At 41.8% G+C, this 18,546-nt stretch overlaps 1 protein-coding gene across 2 annotated transcripts; it reads right to left on the bottom strand.

Annotated features, from left to right (window-relative positions):
• Nucleotides 1-249: 249 nt before the first annotated feature.
• Nucleotides 250-18,510, bottom strand: LOC119378481 (glycosylphosphatidylinositol anchor attachment 1 protein). 2 transcript variants are annotated; one of them, XM_049411481.1, is made up of 11 exons: nucleotides 17,959-18,510; nucleotides 17,693-17,789; nucleotides 17,116-17,275; nucleotides 16,877-16,979; nucleotides 16,566-16,762; nucleotides 13,953-14,152; nucleotides 13,457-13,610; nucleotides 10,307-10,372; nucleotides 6,302-6,492; nucleotides 4,664-4,816; nucleotides 250-572 (listed from the first exon to the last, which is right to left on the bottom strand). In XM_049411481.1, the coding sequence occupies exons 2-11, from the start codon at nucleotides 17,740-17,742 to the stop codon at nucleotides 314-316; spliced, it is 1,533 nt and encodes a 510-aa protein (XP_049267438.1). In that variant the 5' UTR covers nucleotides 17,743-17,789; nucleotides 17,959-18,510; the 3' UTR covers nucleotides 250-313. The 2 variants fall into 2 exon arrangements, with proteins under 2 accessions (XP_049267438.1, XP_037503540.1); XM_037647612.2 differs by having other exon boundaries at nucleotides 16,877-16,984; nucleotides 17,959-18,509.
• Nucleotides 18,511-18,546: the final 36 nt, after the last annotated feature.

Genomic DNA, 18,546 nt, shown 5'->3' with positions numbered 1-18,546 from the left:
GAACACACCAAAAATGCCCCTTCATGCAGTTTCCAGCTTTGCATAGAAATTTTATGGTCATAGCATTACTAAACCTTTGTGTTCACTATTCACCACATTCTCAGGTAGTCCAGATCACAACGACATCATCAAAAATGGCAATTTATTAAATGATCCATTATATCATCTCGAAGGGGGCAGTAGGACACAGCCCTACCACCAGCCCTACATCAACAATGGCCACAAATGATTCAAAGTGTCCTATGTGTGTCAAATGTGCACAAAATTTCTTTCAACAAAACTACAACAAAGTTCAGCACACCGGAAGGATCAGTCATGCCATCCACATCTGCAGCCACACTGGTATAAGGCCTAAGCAAGTTATGACAAATGTCCAGTTGCCATAGAGAAGCCAGTCTTCCACTAAAAACATCACTAATTTCTTGTGGCCCAAGAATGAGTAAGACAAGTTGCCTTGAATAAACCGAGGCTCCCAACCATCAAGACTCATGGCTTGCGCAAATATAATGAGGAAGCTAAACACAAATGGATGAATCAAAAGTTGCAGGAGTCTGTGAAAGAAGATAATACCCCTGAAATAGAGAAACAAAGACATGGTAGAGAATGGAAAGGATAAAGTTGGACCAATGGGCAACACACAACTTTTGCTCTTGTACTTCATGTTACCTTTTATCCTGTAAGCATATTAAACAAGGAGAAAGTCTCAAAATCACTCAAACACCTGCCACAGCATTTTGCACTTCTGAGATTCTCAAAGAAGGCTCAATTGTTCATCAAGTATTCTTTGTAGAACTTACAGGGGCCCTGCAACAGCTTTCTGAATTACCATACAATGACCTTACTATTAGACTGTTGCCTCGAAAACCTCCCACCGCAAAATTTTTTCGGATCCGCCTAGTATAAAAAGAGTTCTTACATCAAACAAGTGCTTTTTCTTTCATGGCCACAAGCGCACTGTAAGCTACATATGAGGGGGGGGATTAAAAGGGGACGATACACCTTCAGAAAGTTATGTAACCATGACTTATGTCCTGAAGCATTACTTCTTTTTTCTTTGACTGTATTGGCCACTACTTCCAGTTCAGACGTGCGCAGTGCTGCCCCGTGGGGCACCCCATGGCTGGCCACGGGACCTAAACGACATGGCATATGGCCTTTTACATTCATCTGCCAACATACTGTTCATGATATCAGCCAACTACTGTCGTACCCGCATGCTGAATGGTTGGGCCCGCTTGCTGCATAGGTGGTGACAAGATTGTAAAGGAGAGCAAGCAATTATTGGCTGTTTTTGACATGAAATTGTAAATCCCCTACTGCATGCAGTGCAATAATAGTTGAAATACATATTTGCAGGAGCCTTGACTACAGATTGGCAATGTTTTCTGACTATGTTTGAAAAGTGTTTGCAGGCCCCATTAACGTTCTGATGAACAGTGGAAAATACTTCTCTCTATACTCAGGAGAACACTGTGTCGCAGTGGTTAGGTATAGCTGACTGAACATTCTATCACGGATATGTTACTTTACCTTGTTTAAACATTTTTAAGGCATAAGCATTGTTTGGAGAGTTACCCAGAAAATAAAAAAAAAAACTGTCTGTAACATAATGCAATGCATTTCCCAAAAGGGGAAGGGGGTGGGGCTAGTCTCCCTGCCTCCTGCCTCCCGCCTCCCTGGACCCCAGCAAGGACATAGAATAAAGTTTTGTATACACCCATGCCACAACCAGTGTGAGGAAATGGCGAGAATTGTTATAGCACGAACTCAGGACGAGGACAAAAGGTACACGAAGACGAGCGCTAGTCTTCGTGTACCTTTTGTCCTCGTCCTGAGTTCGCGCTATAACCATTGTCATGAGCTACCAACTAGCCCAAGCCGCCACCCTTCTAAGAAATGGTGACGCCTACTAACACCGCAGAAAAACTTCTATGATACTGCAGATGCAATTGGTTAGTTCCACCATCTGTAATGTGTAGCATACACAGAAAAGGGCAACACCATCTGGTAGAGAACCAACCTTTGCATCATGTGACTGAGCTCTCTACTCTCACTGGTGGAGCTATATACTGCATCACAATAAAAACTGTTCTTGTGAAAACAGAAGCAACACCTTCTACACGGAGGGAAATCTAAAGACGATGATGACCTCAATGATGACATGTTAAATCATGAAGCAGTCACAAAGAAGGCTTTGCTTTAATAACTATGCATGTGTGTCAATTTGTTAATTCTCAGAACCTGTAACTCAGTCCGACATCCTCAAGAAGAACAAAAATGCATTCAATGCCTTCTGTGCTGAGGACAGTCTTCTGCACAAGTATACAAGGACGCACTCTAAAGGGATCCTGAACAACTTTTCAAAGTAATCATCCGATTGACCTCAGTATCGGAGTTTATTGCATCATGAATCGATCGCCACAAACATTTTTTGAATCCGTCAACTACGAGCAGAGTTAGAGAGATTTGTCACATGTTTTAAGCGCTTTCTCTCTTTTTTCATCCCGACAAGCGCGCTGAAAGCTACACAGGGAGGGATGACATGAAGTAAAGAAGCTGCATCACTAGCGTGTCATGACCTTGAGCACGCATCATGAAACGCGACTGCTCTTCCCTAAAATGATTTCGGTGCACACTAGTGTTGCTACAGTGCAATTTTAGCGCAGTATAGAGTGCGGCGCCCAGCACGTGGCAGTACCCCATGGCAAGAAGTGCATCTGATCCGAACACAGCTCTTGGTTTATGTCAGCTATCAGCCAATAGCAGCACTCTGCTGTATGGCGGGCGCTTGAGAGAGTGGCAAATTCACTTTCATCTTGTGAGGTCTCCTTGCTGTGCACGACTGAAAGATTTGGCTGAGCTGTTCACAGCAGCATCTGCTTTCTGCGGTATGTGTTTTTTCAACAAGCACGAGAGGTGGTTCAGGACCCCTACAAGGAGAACAGTTGTAGGGCCAAAATTTTAATTGGGGGAGGTGGGGCTCTACATTCCCACGTGTGCCTGAGTGTGTGTGGCACACCTACATACAATGGGGGCCAAAATATTATGGGGGGAGGGGCTCGAACCCCTCCTCCCCTTGTTAAGCCAATGAATGGTCTATTTTCATGATGTAAATTGCCTAAGCTGATAGTTGGACACACATAAGTCCCACTTTTCTCCCTGAGCAAATTGTGTATGAGCTTCCAGCAAGCAAAAAAGGGCAGCTTGTCTTATTTTTTTCTAACATAAAAGTGTTTTATGCCAGGGTCCACCAAGACCTTCTGTAATGGAAACGACGTCAGTAGAAGGCACACAAGTACGTCACAAAGAAGAAAAGTAATCAGAAAAAAAGCCTTGGCTGAGCCACCAAATCAGGAAACCGAATCTCCGACTCTGTGGCTCTCGGGCAGACCACTAAATCAAGAACACAAGAAAGTTTTTCAGCGTGAACCCATTATATATGCTTTTTCTCTATGCTACTGTGCTCCCTGCTTTTGACATGGATGGCGCCACCATCTGGGAGCAGTGGAGCGCTGTACTGCATTATAACACTATGACATTGATCAATGTTGCAAGAGCATCTCAGAATGGTGGGGACTCCAACTCGGCGCAGAGCAGTTGCTTCTCTAACCACACCGCCTCGCAACTAATTCTTTTCCACGTCACATTAGCCTATGACGGCGCATTGCCTTCAGTACACAGTTTAAACATGCAAGAGCATTGTTTAAATGTCACCCATTCTCTGTTTGCAATGTAATAAAAGTTCTGCGAGGAAACAGCGTGGAAACGGGACTAAGTCGAAGGAACAAACAACACAAGCGCTGACAAACAACTGTGCGCAAGTTTATTGCAACGGAAGATATATATCAAAAATAGGAACTAAAAAGAAACAAAAAACATGAATAGTGATGGTCACAGTGATAAAACTACAACGAATGCCCACCACGAGTCAAGATATCCCATTTAACTCGACAAAAACGCTATCTCCTTTTCTAGAAGTGCAAGCAAGTAAACGCTGAAGACCCTAAAAAACGCACGTGTCAAGAACCACAGGACACAATACGTCGATTGCGTTGACAGCGTCATATACGACATTCCTTTGTCGTGTGGCCATTCTTACAGGGGACAAACCGGCTGCTGGTTGAACGACCGTCTTAGAGAACATGCGTGCAATATCAGGTCTTCAACAAGTAGCATCTTGGCAGCAGATTGTTCTTCGTGTGGCTGTGTTCCACTCTTCAATGACTGTGAGGTCCTCTCAAGATATGAAAATCGGATATAGTGTGAAATCGATGAAGCATTCCAGATCAACAAAAAAGGGAACAAGTGCGTCAGCGAGCCCTCAATGGCACTTCTAGAAAAGGAGATAGTGTTTTTGTCGACTTAAATGTGATATCTTGACTTGTGGCAGACATTCATTGTAGTTTCATCACTGTGACCATGTGACAGTTCATGTTTTTTGTTTCTTTTTAGTTCCTATTTTTGGTATATATTATCCATTGCAATAAAGTTGCGCACAGTTGTTCGTCAGCGCTTGTGTTGTTTGTTCTTTTGACTTAGTGCCGTTTTCGCGCTGTTTCCTGGCAGTATCGTGTACCAACTGGACCTTCAAGACACCCTTCTGTAATAAAAGTGGTTTAAAGACATAAAAGTAAGACATTACAAATTCCATAGGCAAACCTACCTATTTTTTGTTCCACTTGCTGTAACCAAAACTGGTATAGCAATGATAGTGACAGCAGTGGCAAATGATATGTTTACCAAAGCCAAAGAGAACACCACTGTAGAAAATGCAAGCAGCATGGCACATCTATGGGCAGCCTTTTCAGTGTCATTCCTGAAATAAAATTAAGATTGATTGATTGATTGATTGATTGATTGATTGATTGATTGATTGATTGATTGATTGATTGATTGATTGATTGATTGATTGATTGATTGATTGCCTTCAAAGAAATGTAACTGCCATGGCAGGGAATCAAACACGTGAGCTCATGATCAGAGGCAGAAGGCCACAGTCGCAGTGCATTGCAGTGGTCGAAAATTATCAACATACATTAGCATAAAATTGTGCAACCCAAGTGCAGAAAATAATGCATTGTTTACAACCTGTGGATGCAATGCTCTCTTGTGCGAAATCCTGGATTTCCAGTAGCCTCATTTTGATTTGGGAAAGAGAATGTGAAGTAGCAAAAACAGGATTAAAAGTTCTGAATGGTGACTGCTTCAGATGTACACTTAAGAAAGGTATAAGTTGAGAGCTGTAATACTAAACTGACCTTCTGCAAGATAGTAACAAAAAAAGCACTCTTACAGTGACAGGAGGCTTTGTATATCAGGGGGAACAGACTTGAAGTTTCCCAAAAGCTCACTCTTACTCAATGCATTTTCATGAAGCCTGCTCAAGCCTAGTTAAAGGGGTACTTTTTTCGAAGGCGATTTTACTCCACCATACAAATCTCCTGTATGCAGAGATGGCTCTGAGCAAGTGTGAAGCTCTGTGAATGCTGATAAGATATTTTATTTTGATATTAAAGCAAATTTTTCCATGGCGCACCTACCGTCACCGACACTAGCTTGACGTCAGGTTACAGTACCAATTCTTGTGACTTCAAGCAGCAGTCTGGCTAGTTGTGATGACGTTAGGTACCAAAACTTCCAAGATGGCCACTTGTGTGCCACCAAAACATTCAAAATGGCCGCTTGTGCGTCACCAACGAAGCCACGGTGCAGAGCGGCCATCAAAACGTCACTATATATTGTGCGAGCACATGACGAGAAACTCAAACCATGCTGTGACGTCAGGGTACAGCAGGAACCGAAACTAGTTTTTAAAGACATACTGTAATTACTTTTTCAGGATGCACTCGCGCTTAGCACTACCTTTTCTAGGCTCCTGAGGGCTTGACCTTTCATTTGACGCAAAAAAAAGACACCTGAAAATTTTCTTGTCAGCACCCCTTTAACCTTTTGGACTAGAAAATGGGGTGGGCTGTACTAAAAGAGCAAGAATAAAATTAGCAAGTTTAAGGAGTTCTTATTGTGATACAATGGCTTAAGTACAAGAAGATACTTAGAAATTAGAGATATTGCACTGATTTACTGGCACTGGGGCTTTGCAGCAAAATGTGAGAAATGCTGGTATAGCCTTCATTTTCTCTTTTAACAAGCAACCTCTTAGAACAAAACTAAGCAATACAGAACTCTGAAACAATATTGGTCGATCTAAACTGATTTAATGGTACTCTTTAGTGTCCCTTTAAAAATGGAAACATATGCCCACCACAAGCTCAAACTTCAAGCAGTGCCTGATTTTACAAACCTTGATACCATAAACAATGGCAGAAAAAGTGAAAGGATCAATGCAGCCACATATCCAAAGTACAAGGACTCCTGGCTCGACAGCTGATAGCGGTGGCCAAAATGATCAAAGTATGGAAATGCCATCATCAGCAAGAAACCAACAGTGTGTGACACTGTCATGCATGGCAAAGCTGACCAGGGTGATGCAGTCTGCGATCAGGAAAAGTACAGACACACAAACACAAATTAAACACATGAAAAATGCCAAGACTACAAAAAAATCCACGCATCTCCACGAAGAGAATCATGAAGAGCGGGCGAAGCTCCGGGTATCGTACGGGTGAGTGAGCATACGTTACCTGAGCATTGCCCATATAATGTAAATTGAGTGACATAAAGTGACATAAACAGTCGACGACAAAGCTAGGTCTTAAGGTCCATAATGTCTACGTTGAAGTCGCCGACTAGTATAAAGGGTTTGTGCTTGTAGGTGTTTTATATTGTTTTGTCACAATTATGATTGATGTTCGTCTATTATAAACTTTTTTTGATTCACATGCACACATATGTTTTGACTGTAGCAATGGTTTTCTATATACCGTGACAGTAGACAGTGAGAGTCGACGACAAAGCTAGGTCCTAAGGTCTATAATGTGTACGTTGAAGTCGCCGACTAGTATAAAGGATTTGTGCTTCTAGGTGTTTTATATTGTTTTGTCACAATTATCAATGATATTATTCTATTGTTATACCTGATGTTTCGATTTTACACAGTGCTGTGCCGTGCGCACGGACCCCAAACGGACGGACAAGCCTCGGCCTTAAGGTGCTTCGCCCCTAAAAACTGCCACATCAGGTGTGCTTAAATTAAGGGTGAAGACAGTGAAAGCAGCACAAGAGGTGGATATTCCATGCCTGATGTATAATGACTTACTGTTTATGCAGATATATCAAATCAAAATGTGACATTCTATGATGGAAGGCCCACATGCCCATGCAAGTGCAATACCACTGGCTGATAATCTGATAAACAATACATTCTCTGCAGCTTACAAAGCCATTTATTAAGCCTTGCCAGAAGTGCTAATTTTCCTGAGCTGTAGAGCTCAGCCAACCTGTGTGGGATGGAAAACACAACTTTGACAATGACAAAGTCTGCTAATTTTTTTTAGGATGTGCAAAATTCTATGTGCATGCATAATATTGGCTGACCTATTACAGACACCTTAGGTTGCCATGAAGCAAGTGCCCTTGTATGCATATAGCTCCTCAAACACAAGATTTCAGCTACTAACACATGAATATAAACAGGATGCCCCATTTTCAAGAAGCGAGTAGATCGACACAGAAAGCTTCTGTCTTGCAGTAGTCGCACTTTTCCTGAGCACACTGTTAACTTGCAATGCATCAAGTTAAACGGCTGAAATGGCGGTTTTCGCTCATGGCGAGTACTACTCACATACACAGTCAGTGGTCAAAGTAAACAATGATCAAGGTAGCTCATTCCATACCCAGCTGAAGGAGTCGAGCAACAAATCAGCAAGTTTGGATGAACAAGGGGCAAAAGAAGTAAGGAAGTTTAGGTCCTGTATGCATGAGCATGCCATCATTCATGCACCCAAATAGGGTAGGCAAAAAATAATAAAAAAAAAACATGCAGAATGTGTGCACATCATTGGCAGCACGGTAAGCAAAACAAGGAACACGTATATCTCTAACAGATCACTGAATGTGAGTGTTTAGTGCGTATATAGTCTGCTCCACTCTATTATTGTTCTAGGAAAGAAAGAATTCTTAAATGTACAGGTTCTGGCAGTTGGGCATGTCATGTTAGTTTAGTTGCTAGCAGGAAAGAGAATCAGCTTCTCTAAACGTGATTTAACATATACATGGCATCAATACCTCATGAGCCTACCATAAATATTAAACCAATTTTGAATAAAGCTTTTCATTAAACTTAGTGTTTAGGTGTGTGTTTACTCACTTTGTCCATGTTGGTGAATGCACTTGAATTTTCTAGAGATTCTGATCACTGACCTCCGAGTGCCTTCAAATAGTTCTCCCTGCTCCTATACTCCCAGGCGCATGTTTTTCAAGCTTTGTTAGTAGTTTGGCTGCTTATTGTTGCAAAAATTCAGTTTACCATTTGTCCTGTTTGCTCTCTTGTGTGTGTTTGCCTTGTGCTGTCCCCATTTAAACATGCAACAAAAAATTAATATTCCCATTAAGAGGACACTCAACGGTGTGCGAAGGAAATACAATATTCTTTACAATAGCGTTCCAGAGTTTCTTACTTTTAAACTATTGGACACTTTTACATATTTTCACCGAACAAAGCACTAACAAATTCACACTTTTTTTAAAATTGGTAAACTGTTAGAGAACAACTTCCTTTGATTCTTTTGACTAAATGACTAAATCAGGGGCACATACGGCCCATGGACATTTCGCTAGCTGCGCACAGTTTCACAAGGAATAAAATGTTTGTAACTTTGCGAAATGGTACTCGCATTATTTACTTGCCTATTGCGATTAATACGTTTTGTTCGGGTAAGCAACACATACGTGACTGCTCTCAAGCATTTTTTTTTATCGTGAGGTATCCCAAGGGGTCACCATATGTTGAAACAAATCCGGGGGGAAAATGTCATAATTCATAATCGGCGTCCAGATGGAAGTCATTCGGGAGATGAGTACTGATATGTTTCTCGAACCCTGACAACGAATCCCCTTCAGAAATGATCCATATATGAGATATGGGGAATGCGTTCTTTGAAATGGCAGTTAGGTAACATGTTTGAAACTAGCCCCCCCCCCCCCTCCCCGCTTCAACCTTCACTGTTCCGGCCCTTAAGGGACTAAATTTTGCGACTGCAGCCCGATAGCAGAGGTGAACTTGAGACCCTTCAATTAAATGAAGCATGCAATTTAAGTTTTTTGCAGAAAGTATTTCATTATATTGAGTTTTGACTATATGTGGCAATTTTTGGCTCTTCTGAGGCAAAAAATAAACATATTAAAAACAATAGTGTTTGCTCTTTTGTTTCAAAAGGATCACGGATTGCAAATGGCAGGAAAAAAATTGCCCGAAATGACTAGCTCCTCTGTAAGTCCGGGTGCCGACAAAGTTGAAAAAAAAGTGCAGCCCATACAGAAGTATATATGGTGCTTGCCTTGCCAATAGTTTATCTGACTATTAGATTAGACTAAATACAATAATGTAAATTTTGCTGAGATTTATGTTAGCCAAGGTTATGCCCATGCTATGTGAAAAAATCCTTCACTCCACAGCACTTAACCAAAAATGCAGAAATCATTTGTTTTGACTCCCTGAAACAAGCTTCTAGTTGCATTCTCTCTGCATTCTTTTATGTCCTAGCAGCAATAATTTCCAGGGCAAAAGACATCTACTAGTTTCCTCACACTCAATAAACATGTTCAACCAGCTTCTCTGAAAGCAAGCTGGCCCTATGCAACTTCAATTATAGCTGGAGCCTCTTTGAGCTGAATGCTGGTACTACCAGTAAAGAACAAGGCCATTTGCACAGGCTCTGTTAAAGCAGTTAAGACATTAAACCATTAGCCAAGCTTATGGGGAAAGGTAGACCCAAACTGACTGCATGCACAATACTCAGTAAAAACTCGATCCATTAGGAAGCATTTTTTCATATGTTGCATGTGTAATATATATTGGAAAGCGTAACACGAATTGTGACCCAATTTGAATTATACCTTTCTTTCAAGGCTTTATTTTTAAACTATGAAAAATTGACAACCTTAAACAAAATGAATATGCAGTTTGCATAGACTGTGTTTAATTGCTTGTATACGGATTTCACTGTCAATGGCGTGCCACACATTCAAAAGCCGTTGGTCAAAACTGAAGAATATTATAAGGCATGTTAAGGAAAGATTGAAGGTAATGTTAAAGTCTGCATGTTGAAGAATACTCTTGATTTGTTTTGTTCAAGGGTTAACCACCATAACAGCATTAACTTTCAGGTAAGTGGGCAGAAACAGTCACCTTTTGATTACCGGCGTTGCCAGTACTCTTGGAATCCCCACTCAAAGACAAGAACAGTACTCCTGCCTGAAGAAATAAAAAGAGTGTATGTTATGCGAGTGAACTTTAAAAATATGCAGTCATATCATATTCAGCCAGCTGTCTTTTATTTTAAAGTGTAAATACAAGTAAATTCCCTGCAAAGGACAAAAGTATCCTCAGTCACATTGGGTTTCTGATTGATACAGCAATTGATGCATTACCAATGTCATCCTTACTGTCACTTGCAGCTTCCATTTTGTATGTGTCAAATCAAAGCCTATATAGTACTGCTCTAGGCAAGATTTTGTCTCTTTCGTTCTTGAAAATCGTCTATCATCCTTTATCCAAGGCGCTAATAGATAGAGGATAGCTTGGTGGCAATAGCAGCACTATTACCTTTCTGCACCAAAATGGCCGTCCCACGGGAAACGTGCATTAACACAAGGGAGCTGCAACTGCTTCAGTTTCCTGCTGTAATCTTGCAATGCCAGCCATTTGAACTCCATCAAGTACGAGATCATATTATAAATTACAAAAGAAGCCTGCATTTGCAATAGAAGCCTACATCGCTTGCCTGAGCATCACACAAGCGCTGTCTCAGTGCTTGACTTTGCACTCCACAAGCAGCAGGCACGTGCAGGAAGCCTGCACTTACGCACACAGCAGGAGCCAGACACGCTTCCAGTTAAAAACTCCATGCAGAATGTCCTTTGGGGGTTATCTAAGTGGTGTGTAAATGTAGAGATTTATTGTAGGAAACTCCATGGTTACGGCCTTCCCTACCACAATCTAGTCGCGTGGCATCATCAAGGCACCCTTCATATTCTTTCTAGCACTCATCAGTATCTGGAAGAGCCCCAGGAAAGGTACATACCACAACAAACAAAATGCGTAATTGGCATTAAATGTTCGCAAAGTCAAAATTTTCCTGATGTGTACAATCCTCTACGTCGGCTTTATATATTGTCCTAGAAAGGGCTTTTATTCCACCACCACAAAGTATTTTAACGAAGCCTTCACAGAAGGTGTTCTTTTAACATTTGTCTTGTACTGCTGGTACAAGGCATTCACTTAGTTCAGATATATGTGCTTGACAAGCTCAGCGTGCATTTCATCTTTAAGAGATTAATTAGCACAATTCTATCCAGTTGATCTTATAGCTTCCCTTTGCTCAAGAGAGGGCCCTCCAAACAACATGGGTAGCTTAATGTGTATTCACATGACGGACCAGGAGGCAGGCAGTTGAGTCACATGACAGCAGGACCACACGTGGTTCGTCCGCTTGCACCGTAAACAGGTGCGAACCAAAATGAGAGGGAGAGAGCACAGGCTGAGGCTAGTTCAAGCCACAAAAGATGCCGTGCATGCATTTTCAAATGCATTTTCAAATAGCAACCACATGTTCGAAGAGCTGCTAGAGTGCCCAGCTCCCAAAAAAAGAACAAAAAACAGTCTTGTTGACAGACAGGCCCCCGCAAGTGCAGGGCCCGCCATTGAGGATGAGAAGGGGTGAGCTGCGAAAATTTTTTCGTCGTTTCTGGTCTGCACGCCCCCGGGCCATCCACAGTCATGTAGCAGCAGATCCGTGGGCAGAAAGTGCCGTTTGGCCCACCGTGTGAATCCACCCTTAAGTGTATGCATATGTGTGCGGAGTGAGAGGGCGGGGGGGGGGGGGGGGGGGGGGTATGTATGTGTGCATGTAATGCTGATCAAGAGGCAATGGGGGCCAGGCCCCCACTTAAATTTTAGGGGAGGGGCCTAGCCACCCTGAGCCCCCCACCCCCCATGACTTACTCCCAAGACCTAACTCTATTCCGTTCTTATTATCAACTGTTTGCTGTTGGGCTATTCTGGTGAAAACACAGGCATAGTGCCACACAAACCACTGACTAAGTACGAAAAGGAATAACATTTAAATAGAATCATTACACCATGTGTCCCAAGCAGATATTATCACGATTTCAATAAGAATTCATTGGTGCATCTGTGGTTACATCTCAGTACCCACATTTACTGTACATTGTGTACAACAGCAACAGCAAATTTCATTTCAGGATAACCATTGTACCCAGATAAATTTTAAGTAATTTAATGTAATGATAACCTTACATTATAGTTTGGTCGTAATGTGTTTTGGTGAGTAGCTTTGGCAAGTCCTTACAGCTTTGAGAAATTACTATGAACAATTCGTAATGCATGAACACCACTAGTTGACCTTTGTTAACTTAAAGGGACCGACAACCAATTTTTATGGTGCCTATTTTCTTTAGCGCAACGGAAAGCTTACTAGTGAGAGTGCCTAATCATGGAATGGTAACATGGAAAACGCAGTGAAACATTTGTAACCAGAATTTTTCTGTCTACGGCGAACATGAAGTCGTATACACAGGTGACAACACATGCTGCAAAGAGTGAGCGCGAGAGCGGTTCGTGTTCGAGTGCAGCGGTTTGCTGCGCATGCGTGCGCTCTGCACGCATGCGTCGCGACTCGACATGTTCCACTGCTTACCGCGAAGGCAGCGCCGCTTCTCACCGTGCAACTCCTTTAACTTCATAAGCGGCACAATATAGAACGGGGATAGATAATAATATACATACTCTAATTTTCAGGACTAATTATGGCACGCATGACAGCATCAGTCTACGTGACTATGTACAGCAAAGTGATAGACTCCATAATCTAGCATCAAGGCTCTTCCGCTAGGCTGCGCGACTATTGGTTTTTTGTTACCTCTAAACACGATTTAAAAACATAAATCCTACTTACTATGCGAAAATGATGCTGGAATTTATCACTATATTTCACGGTCTTTGCATTTCTACCAGGATCTAATCAAACGTTCAGGCCAGTTGTCGGTCCCTTTAACAGTGGCCGATTCCATTCCCATTTTTAGTTCAGAAATCTCATTTAACCATGTTCAATAGCTCCAAAGGCATCTATGCTTCTAAGCACATTAAGAAAATGTTCCGGTAATATTAAATAACTATACAATATTGTCAAGGTTAAATTAAGAAAGTAAACTGTAAAGGCTTTCCCAGCAAAGAGATGCTCTGAAAATTTATAAGCCAACAAAAATGTGAAGCAAGATGAGTGATTCCCACAATGCAGCTAACACTTTAAAAACATACCTTCAGTAAAGCTGGAAGGCCAATCAAAGCAAATGCAGGGCTATACAATCCAATAGAAACATATCTTCTTGTAGATGGCAGCAAGTAGAAGAAGAATGACTGGTGAAATCGCTCTAGCAAGTTGTTCAAGCTAGAATAAACACCTTCAAGAACTCTGTAAAATGAAGACATCATAATGTTCTATAAGTGCCTTTCTTGTAGATGTTCGCAGTGCAACATGATGGAGATCTTAGTTTGAAGATACAGACAAGAAACTCAGTATAAAACTCAAACAACATAAAAAAGATGTAATTTATGGCAAATTCATTCATCATGAACTCTCTTTTAAACTCTTGGAAGACAATAATATAGCCCAGGAATTGAACACAAGATATTTGAAACACAAATACAATTATACAAATGTGTTTCAATTACCCTCCTTTATCACAACCCGAAAATATGTACTTTTAAAAACCAGCGTAGGACACACAAGCAAAATGAAAAAAAGGAAATTCACCTGCCAACCTCTTCAAATCCAACACTAACAGAGGCCACTCCATCTGCATGACCTTCCAAAGTTAGAGCTTGAATGGCATAACGATGAAATAGTCCATGGCCGCCATTTGGCTGACCAGTTGCTTGAGCAGCCATCATGGCTGTCATGGTTTTAAATGACTGCATCCACCCTTCAAAAGGCTGCAAGTCATAGGGAGACACCTGCAACAACCAAAACAGCCATTACGTAAACAGCAGATAAAGCAGTTGCCTAAAGAATACTGCAAAGTAGTAAAGAAGATGGCTTGCACTATTTTAACCCTTTATTGTGCAAAGGAAAGGTGTCCCTCATCCATGCAAGTCGTCCAAAACATGCCAGTCACAAGTGCCACTCATCCAGATTTTCTTTCATCTACTAAGGACTAGAACCAGTCATCTCATCATTTTGCCGCAAATTCTGTGCTATAAAGTGGCAACAGCTTCCCAAAAAAACTATCCTTTTAGAGCATGGTTGGCAGAAACACAATGAATGCCTGTCTCCTCTGGGCTTTTAAAAACAGAGGTGCGGAGTGTGGTGGCTGCAGTAACAACTGCCTTTTTCAAGGATGGAACCATGGTCGATTTTGAACATTTGTTCAAGTCATCAGACACGAAAAAATCCAGTAAACCGTATACACACTTGGTGCTTATGATTACAAAAAAATTTAGAGCCTCTGGTAGTACCATCTCGCAACCACATTTTACATGTATTTGTATTGACTCATCTCCCCTACCTGCCGCCCTGGTGTAGTGCCTTCAGGCCTTCAAGGTGTTAATAAATGAAATCAAATAAAACGGTGGGTTGCGGTACTACATTGGTTCTACGGAGTGAGCAGTGGTGCAGAGGGTAGGCCCAAGTATACAACGTCACCATTTTAGAGATTGTTGTCACTATATTTAGCGACTGCCTGTTTAGCGACACATTTTTTCTATTTATTAGCTTTCTTTAAAGATATAACAAGCCATTTGGTGACATTTTAGCGACTCATAACTTTGGCACTTTCAAAATAACCACATAGTTACAATTTCCTGAGCCATTGTGGTTGTGTATCATATATGATAGATACACCATGCAGTTAGGTGTATATTTCGTGACCATATAGAAATGTATTCGAATTGCACACAATATGCAAAGAATATCTCCACCACTGGAAAAACTCGAAATATGGTATTCAAAGACTGAACGTTTTTCTTGCAGCTCCATTAAAGGGGTGGTGCCACCGAATTTGTGGCTTGCGCATTCTTTGCTGTAAGCGTTTCCTATAGCTCCAGGAAGCATGATGCACCGCACCAAAATTCATGTATTCTCACTAAATAATGTAATATCACCTTTTGATGTGGACAACTTTCGGTTTTGGTTTCTGGACACCGAGGTTGGGCAGTGACGTAGAAGTGTAGGAGGTGTGGTCACGTGACCACACAAGGCTGTGACGCACTTAGCTAGGAAGCGATCGAAACTCTGCGAGTGATGTAGCAACTGATGCTTTGTCGGTACTATAGTGAATTAGAACATATTCTAGCTCACTACAGCCGGTACGTACGTTGCGGAAGTGGCGGAGGTCCGGAGGTCACTCACGTTACTACAGCAGATTTGGTGTGACGTCACTACAACTTTCGTTGCCCATCCTACAGACCTACGTCAATGTTGGCACGCTAGCGATGGGTTTCGATTGGGAGAATGGGCATTTAGGTACACTTTGGAAGTGAATTAAAATATGTTCTAAATGTTTGCAGTGTCCGACCCTTCGTGTGGAATGTCCTTGCATACAGAGGAAACCCACAACAGGCTTATTGTAGCCTCGAAATTTGATGGCACCACCCCTTTAAGTAAAGTTTCCTTAAAATTTGATGACATAATCTTTGCTTCACCAATTGTTAGCCCCAACCCTGAGATGTGAACCTTTGTAGCACTTCCTTTTATGTGATTTTTTATTCTTCATATAGCCTTTGAAGAACAATGCAAGTTTGCACTTCCTCTGTAAGCCCCTTGTTGAGGCTTTTGTAATTAGTCCTCGAAACACAACAGGTCCCAAGCTAAGGTTATTGTAAAGAGGTCTAGTAGTTTCATTTTTCTGACATAGTCATGACAAGACTGGTGCTAAGAAGCATTATAGCGTTCAAAACATTATATTTTCTCCCCAAAAGTTGTTCTCTCAAGCAGAAACAAATTTTTGCTCTCATTCGCAAAACAACCAACAAATCCATGCATGCTCTTATTACAGAACCCCCTCAATGCCCCCCCCCCCCTACTTATGGCCCTGGTTGGGTCCAAAGGGGTTTTTTGGTTTCACATGGAATTTTTTTAACACCTTGCCAAATAATGCTATGCATTAAAAATAACTTGAAAGGTTTTTTTCCAGAGTCACAGTCTCTGTGCTTGCTGTCACACACTCAGGATAAGTTTTCATGATCTTCTTTCTTATTATATTAAGCTTGAAGTTGTTTTGTGCGTTAAAATATGATACATGTGGTAAGGAGTCAAGACTAATGTTGTTCACAGCCTTAGAGCAAAATGAAATGCTGCTCTTCCAACTGAAATTAATCTTATCATCTATATTCACAAAAGCATGACAATGTTTTCATCTGAATTCCTTACTTGGTCATGAAACGTTGTGTGTACTGACTCTCGAAGACACAGCTCTATTACCAAGTTGAACAAATCCAGGTTTGGTAGTTGGCCATTCAGCCCAACCAGCTTCAAGTCGAGCCGCCTGATGCGACTACTATGGAGTTCCAAGTTGATGGCAGCTTGAATGGGGCCACTTCTAGCCTTTAGTATGCCAGGGTCAATAACTGAGAAAAAAGAAAATTAAGGCAAAAGCATAAATCTGCATATGTATACATACACCACTAAATATTTAACCGAACAAACAATACAAGGAGCATGACATGGCTAGTCATACACACCTCCAGGTGCAGTGCGAATGTCATGGTAGGCGTCTAACCACGCTTGAAATCCAACCAACTCATGTTCAGTGATGAGAAATATTACATCTTTGGCCCATGACCCCTGAGCTGAAAGAGCACGACACTTAATGAAACTGGTTCACTTTCAGACTGCAGTCTACACACAGGCAGAAGAAGCACTCAAAGGAAGATGCAAAGGGAGATCTGCACAGCACTTAATGCCAACTAAAGCTTATCACCTCTGAAATACTTGGCAAGAGCCACCATGAGTGCGATTCCAGGAAGTGTGGATCCATGAAGGTTGTCCTCCATGCGGTATGGTGATGATAACACAACAGCCTCTGTGCCAGCACCTCGAGGAGCCCGCAGGATAGCATATACATTTTCTCCACTGTGTGTCTGCACCGAATTCACAAATGGCAGAGCTTCAGTACCGCAGAAATGGCCAATTGCTGTGTATACTACCAGCCATATTGTTACTGTTTGCCCCATTCTTTAGCGCCGTTAGCACATGCTGCTTCTCACATGCAAAAAGCACAACCGAATACGCTTTAAAGTTCTCGTGCTTTTAAAGTCTATTTTTATATTAACTGTTGTTTTCTAACGAATTTAAACACAGAAGGCCACATGTTGCATGGAAAACTTCAGGCGTAATACACTTGAAGCCTTACAGTCGTGGTACGCAATTATTTGGCAAAATTACGAACTGCGTATTAGTGGACTGTGTGTTAGCCCCAACATTAAATTGCATACATCATTGCATTGCGTGGGCTATTCATCTTTTAAACTACAAAGTGTGTTATGGACCATACGTACAGGTTTTGATCCCAAGGGGTAGTGAAGGCTGAAATTGTGTCGGTACACATCAAGCCCCAGTTGACGAAACTGAGCAAGCAGCCAGGGCAAAGGCAAGCTGAAAGAGCACATATTCGTTTGAGAGTGAAGTTCACAGCCTTCCGGCGAGACTTAGTTTTGCTGGCACCAACAGAAAGCACATTTTTTTTTTCTATGCAACATTAAAAATAAATGGCAACATAGAATACCATTTAGTTCGGAGTACGACCGCACAAAATGCTCTTTACCTAGCGTGGCTTTTCGCCTCTTCTTTCAAGCTTTCCAACGTGTCCTTCGCGAATGTACCAAGGTTGAACCTCCTGTTCACAAGACCAGGTAGGAGAGCATTCTCCGAGAAATACGTCTTGTTGTTGCACTCTTCCCAGGCTAGAACCGCGAAGGCGATCAGCCCGGCTACATACGCCAATGCACACAGTCGATTACAATTCTTCTGAACCATCAAAACAACTTTGTTGTTTTGAGAAGTGTTCATGAGCACACCCATGTTCTCTCCCTGTCAGTAGTGCAACTTTTTACGCCACAATCTTGAGAAACCTTGTGTAGCGGTGCGCTGAAAACACAGCCTTCTAGCTCGTCAGTCGACACCGGCAAGACGACGCGCTGCACGGTTCATGGCGTAAAAAAAAAAAAATGGTCAAGGACTCTGAAGCGACCACGCACTTTCACGCGCAGCGCACATGATTATGCATCAAAACTGACGCGAAACAACGATGTATTTAACCTGCTAAACTGACAAATGCCCCGCTAAAGAGTTCGCGACCGCCCAAAAAGTCATGCACCAGCGAGGAACAAAATATAAACAAGAAACAAAACTT

Source organism: Rhipicephalus sanguineus, chromosome 1 (genome assembly GCF_013339695.2).
Source record: "Rhipicephalus sanguineus isolate Rsan-2018 chromosome 1, BIME_Rsan_1.4, whole genome shotgun sequence".
Taxonomy (NCBI): domain Eukaryota; kingdom Metazoa; phylum Arthropoda; class Arachnida; order Ixodida; family Ixodidae; genus Rhipicephalus; species Rhipicephalus sanguineus.
This window is presented reverse-complemented; position numbering and strand designations above follow the sequence as displayed.

What these genes read in the sequence shown, in the direction of transcription:
- LOC119378481 (XM_037647612.2), bottom strand. Translation starts at nt 18,215, where the DNA reads ATGGGTGTGCTCATGAACACTTCTCAAAACAACAAAGTTGTTTTGATG. An exon ending in TCTTGCCAAGTATTTCAGAG is followed by an intron (nt 16,985 to 17,115) that starts GTGATAAGCTTT and finishes GTGCTCTTTCAG; the next exon opens with CTCAGGGGTCATGGGCCAAA. An exon ending in GCAAGTGGAACAAAAAATAG is followed by an intron (nt 573 to 4,663) that starts GTAGGTTTGCCT and finishes TCTCTATTTCAG; the next exon opens with GGGTATTATCTTCTTTCACA.